Genomic DNA, 5,943 nt, shown 5'->3' with positions numbered 1-5,943 from the left:
CAATACTCAACAGACTCAGCTAAATGATACAACCAAGAAAATGGAGGAAATCGCGCAAAAATGCCTGGTCTCAACAGAAAACACTCAAAAGGTCAAGAAAAAGGTGGATAAAATAGAAAAACACCAAGAGATGCAAGATAAAAAGTTAATGATGCTTCAAATGGAAAAATCAAATTTAACTCTCTGATTTCAGGGCATAAAAGAACTGGAAAAAGAGGATCTTTGAGGTATTTTAGCGGACGTCTTGGCAACACTCACCGGCTGGGAAGCGGAAAAAATAAGCGAGGAAATGGATCTGGTTTACAGAGCCTATTCTAATTTTACAAGGTTGAATAACCTGCCGGCAGAAGTGGTGGTCAAGTTTACAAAGCAGAAAATTCGGGATCAAATACTAAAAGCATCTTCGTCAATGCCCATGAAGATTGGAGAGCAAACAATCAGGATTTTGAAGGATGTTCCGTTTGAAATTCGAATGAAAAGGAAAGCATACAAGGGACTGACCTTATTCTTGCAAAACCATCAAACTAACTACCGCTGGTTGATTTCAGAAGGGCTCACTTTCAAGTTCAAGGATAAAAGAGAAAAGATTGACTCCATCTTCAAAGCTCAAGATTTTTTGAAGAGGCACGCCAGCTCGGAGGAAGCAGCACTCGCCACATGGAAAGAATTGGACAGTGACAGAGACAGCGGCTCGGAGGGAGAAGTCAAGACCCCGGAAGATAAAGGAGCAGGAAAGGGTCCGTCATACAATCTGAGAGACATGAAAGGGAGGCTGCCTAAACCATGAAGACAAGTTCGGAAAGCGCACGAAAAGACTTTACTAACAAAAACCAAAAGGACACTGGCTCCACTAACAAATTTTATTTTCCTTACAGGTAAAGATGAAAGATGACTGACAGCTCGCAGAAGAAGCCAAAAGAAGATTTGTGGAGTACTAGTAAAAGATTAACATACTAATAATAATATCACCCAACCTTTTCTTTATCCCACTATATACCTCCTTTTTTCTTATAAGAAAAAAGAATAAACTCTCTTCTTTTTAGAAGAGTCAATTCAAAAAAAAAAAAAAGATAGTGCCTGTGCTAACTATGGACATGAGTCACATTGGGCAACATTTTTTACTGTTGCAGGAAAATATGAAGGAAAATCACACTGGAAAACACCCATCTCTTTAAAGAGGCCCCTAATCTATCCTTCGATAACATGATTTTCAAGGGGGGAAGGAATGTCATAGTTGTTTGGGTTGCCAAACTCCAGGTGGCACCTGGAGATATCCTGCTATTACAATTGATCTCCAGATAATCAAAATCAGTTCTCCTGGAGAAAATGGCTGCTTTGGAGGGTGGATTCTATGGTGTTGTACCGTTCTGAGGTCCCACTCTTCCCCAAAACCTTGTCCTCCCCAGGTTCCACCCTGCAATTCTCCAGGTATTTCTCAACCCAGAACTGGCAACCCTAATAGTTGTGGTTCAGCCCAAAACTGTATAGATATTTCCTCATGTGGCACATGGATTTTCAAAAGCCACAATCTTCCTTAACAATAAACCAAGTCAAAAAGGTATCGGTCTGTCTGCCTATCACTCCAAACATCCCCAAACTTTCCAACAATAGCATCAAAATTCTGCCTTAGTCAAATATTTTCAAGTCTGTATCCAAGCCTTTTGGAACAGGGGGCTGAGTAACAAAAGATGAATATTCAACATTCCCTAGGGTTGTTATGTGGAGCAGACAAAAGCCCTTAGTAAAGTCCATCCAATTTGTTTCTTTTGTTTGATACTGGGTCTTCCTGTGTCTCAGGGAGCTATGTCTAAATGGTTGTCTTTTCACATTTCCCTTCCTGTGTCTCTGGCACAACTGTCACTTGAAAGCCACTCGAAACTCCAATCTACTAGAGATGTCAGTAGTGGCAGGCAGCCTCAGATTGGATGAAATCTACAGAACCACAGTGAGCTTTCTTCATTCCGAACATCCCTGCTCTGATCAACGTGAGGCCAGAGATCAGATAAGAGAGCTTTGCCTAAGATGTGTCTAGAAGATACACTGTTTTTAAGTAGACCAGCTTATGATATGCTTTTCTTCCTTCCTTCCTTCCTTTCCCCCCGTGCTCTCTTTCCCTCTCCCTGTGAAATGCACTGACTCGATGCGAGACAGGTGAGTGGCAATATTCTCTAACAGGTGATTTCAGATGTATATGTCTGGGACTAGACCTTTGAGCATTCTCAATGTTCTTATCCTATGTAGAAGGAATCCATAGAGAAAGGAAAGGAAGATAGATAGGGTTTAGGAGTGTGTTCTATCATATGTTGCTTTAAAAAAAAATTGTGTCAGATTTCTTAGTATCCAGAATTAAAAATAGTTGTACTCAGGGCTCTTTTTGTAGAAAAAGCCCAGCAGGAACTCATTAGCATAATAGGCCACACCCAACAGGAGAAACTCATTAGCATATTAGGCCACACCCCTGACAGCACAGCTCATTAGCACATTAGGCCGCACCCCCATGTTACCAGAAGTGTGGTCATCCATCCACACCCACCTTTTGCTTCTTATTCTGTTTACCTTGTTTGTTGTCAAAACCCAGGGCTTTTTTTGTAGCAGGAACTCCTTTGCATGTTAGGCCACACACCCCTAATGTAGCCAATCCTAATGAGTTCCTGCTGTTGGGTGTGTCCTATTATGCTAATGAGTTCCTGCTGGGTGTGGCCAACTTGGGAGCCAGCCGGAACTCCGTTCCTGTGCATTCCGGCCCAAAAATAGCCCTGGTTGTACTCAGTCCTGACTTTGGGGCTGTTCCGAGCCAACGGGTGCAGTCAGTGGTGGTGGACAGGGAAGAGGATGGGAGAAAGGGCAGATCTTCTGTGAAAGTGGCTCACGTTCCACCTCCTGCTCCGTCCACCACATTGTCTTCCCCCTCCTTGGAGGATGGTGTTGGGAACTGCACCTCCTCTTCACTGCAGCCCTGTCCAGTAGGGGTAGTGACATTACCAGGTTCCCAGGTATGTCACAGAACAGCTTACGCATAGGGTTCGGAGGAAGTGGGTGGCCTATACCTAGTCCCACCTTCCCTTGCTGCTTGGGTGCTTTCAACACCTTTTTTTTCCAGCCAGGTGGGTGAAAAAAATACTCAAACATAGGAGAAGAATACAGGGCAGGGCAGAGTTTAGGTCCTCCAACCACCACACTTTGATTTTGTTTAAAATATACTTTCTTTGTACATGGGTGGGTGTGGTTGCCTGTCTTACCTCCCATGTCGTGCTAATAACCACAGGAGAGGAATGTTTTATCTTGGGGCAAAGGGTTGGGTCCCTTGAATTCTGAGTCAGCAGTTCTTTCTCACATAGAGAAATGATCTGATCCTCCTCGTCACTCATCTCTTGTACATCATCCATTTGGTTTGTGTCTGTTTATGGGAAGGAGTGAAGGTTTATCCTCTGTCTCTGTACCTCATTCAGCCCTGGATTAACCATTAAGCAAAATAAGCACATGCTTAGGGCACCAAGGAAAGATGAAATATTGAAGAGGAAATATTTTTCTCAGTCATCCTTCTGTTATGGCTGTTCATAAGAAACGGCAGGCAGTGGAACCGCTAGCACCGGGGGGGGGGGGGGCAGCAGGGGCAACTATGCAACAAGACAGGCTGGACGCCTTGTCTCTGCTAAGTATGGAAACAGATTTGTTATGCCAGATTAGTTTTGTGGACTTGATCAAAGACTTTGCAATTAAAAAACATAGGAGAAAACTTTGTAAAGTATACTTAAAGTTATAACTAGGCAACAATAAGCATTATTTTGCATCTTTTGATCCATGTATATTGAAATGCTATTACATCTTCAAGGTTAGAAAGCAATGGAATAGAAGATGCTTTGTTTCGTACAAATGTTGATCTCTGTTAGAATCTCTTTTAAAAAATTGTCCACTAACATTGACTTCTGCAGAAAGAGGATTTTCAGAATTGGAAGTAGCTCTTGAGATCACATAATTTCAGTAGCGATAATGTCAAATTTTGCTTTATAATCTTTTGGAGGGTGATTAAAATAGTTTTCAATAACTTTTTGTTTGCATTTTTTCCCTTGTAACGATTTTATTAAAAACGCAAAAAAAGTGTTGAAAATTTGCATTTTTTCTGTTGCCCTAGTTATTAGTAAATAATTTGCTTGTATTGTTTACTGCTATTTAGTATTAAATATATATTTTTTAAAAATTATATTTAATATACTTGTGGGGTCTGGCCTGGGGGGAATGGCCCGGAAGAAAACTGAATTTTTAATCTCTCCCTTCACCTTCATCATTTATTGAGTCTTAATGACTTGTCAGTTAAGCAATGGAAGGGCCAAGGGGCACCATTGCTGGGCAGGGTTTAAAGCACCAGTAGGTTTTAATCTGGGCCTGTCCCCATCCCACCTGTCTGCAAGATATGAAGGTTATCTATCTTTAGGAAGGGATGAAGTTTGGGATCTGCCTTTGTTTTCATCCCATCTCTGCCAGCTGCTACAGTCTAAGCATTTCCCTCCATTCTCTGCAAACTTAGCACAGACTAGTTCTCTGACAGGCTGTATCAGACATCCTCCACAGGAACCCATACTGCCATTGCTGCAGTGGCAAGGCATGCTTAGTTGTATATCATACTTTGCTTACCATGTTGATGTTTCTCTTTCCTAATTTCCTATACTTCCTCTTTTTTTGACTGGCCGTATGAGTTGTTTAGCAATTCAAACAGCTCAGTTCTCCAGTCGGTCACTAGAATTATTTGTTCGTTAGCACAGAATTAGTATCATTTGGGTCTTTTTAAAAAGGACAAGATATCTGTTAGGATTGTACATATGCTTGGGATATTGCCATTTTTTTCATAACTGGACAATAGCTTTGATAATTCTACAGCAAGATGGGAAACCTAATTGGTTTTCTATCATTTAGGTGCCTCCATATGTCTCAACCGCTTTGGCTTTGTGAAACCTTCCAACTGTCAGACTCTTGAACAAACTTACTCCCAACAACACTCTCTTGGCAGTGATTTGTTTATTGAGAGATAAAGATGTGTCAAGCTAAGACAATCTGTGTCAGAACTGACCCTCTTGGAGCCAGTTCTGGTATTATACATAGTTCAAACAGACCCCCCACATCCCGTCCAATCATACCAATCCATCCAGCCCACCAAAATCTACTGTGCACTGTGAGCCCTCCCCAGCACCTGCAGTCTTAGTATCTACCAGTGTCTGGTGTCCAAGGTCAAGCATGCATTCTTCCCAGAGAAGGGAGGCCCTGCTTAACGCAGTTACAAGCTAGTGCGACTCATAGCAAAACAGACTCCACACCCACACACTCACAGACTCCCCCCCCCAACCAGAATGACACAGGACAATAGGTATACAGAACCAAAGTAATTTAAGAACTCCATGGCAAATGACACCTGAGTTTAACACAAACTTATTATCATTATTTTACTTGTTTTAATCCCTGTAGATGAGAGACTTGTCTATGAGAAACTGATGACATTATTTTATGAAGAGAACAGCATGACGGGATCACGAGGTAAATATTCTTTTATTCACAAGTCTGTAATGTGTGTTTGGCTCATTGATACAAAGAAAAAGGACTTATGCCTTGCTTTGCCCCCAGAGCTCCCAGAGATGCCAGGAGATGGCCTGGTATCCCTAGCTGTGATTGAGTGAACTGACATAATTCCTAGGCAATAAATTTCTAGATAACAAAATACCTACTTACCAGTAGCGCCAGCGTTAGCTAACCAGTGCCAGTATAATGTAAATACATAAGTAGACACAGAAAAGTGTACTCCAGAAATAAATTGATAAAATAGGCTTATTCTTAGAAAATCAGAGAATTTAGAACATAACGTAAAATATAACAGTATTAAAAATTTCATGGAAGTGAAGCTTATGTTTACATTAGTCAAGGGGTTATATATTAGTCAAGGGGGGAGGGGGGGAG

At 41.5% G+C, this 5,943-nt stretch overlaps 1 protein-coding gene across 1 annotated transcript in view; it reads left to right on the top strand.

Moving 5' to 3' along the window:
* Positions 1 to 5,943, top strand: part of LOC107114610 (orofacial cleft 1 candidate gene 1 protein homolog) — a 52,186-nt gene that overhangs the window by 44,940 nt on the left and 1,303 nt on the right. The window contains exons 6-7 of the mRNA XM_015416147.1: positions 5,458 to 5,526; positions 5,745 to 5,749. Coding sequence (XP_015271633.1) covers positions 5,458 to 5,526; positions 5,745 to 5,749 — 74 coding nt within the window. The remainder of the gene's footprint in view (positions 1 to 5,457; positions 5,527 to 5,744; positions 5,750 to 5,943) is intronic.

The sequence above is a fragment of the Gekko japonicus genome, unplaced genomic scaffold (genome assembly GCF_001447785.1).
Source record: "Gekko japonicus isolate JY-2015 unplaced genomic scaffold, Gekko_japonicus_V1.1 scaffold423, whole genome shotgun sequence".
In the NCBI taxonomy this organism is placed as follows: Eukaryota; Metazoa; Chordata; class Lepidosauria; order Squamata; family Gekkonidae; genus Gekko; species Gekko japonicus.
The sequence above is the reverse complement of the archived record's forward strand: the minus strand, read 5'-3'. Positions and strand labels throughout refer to the sequence as shown.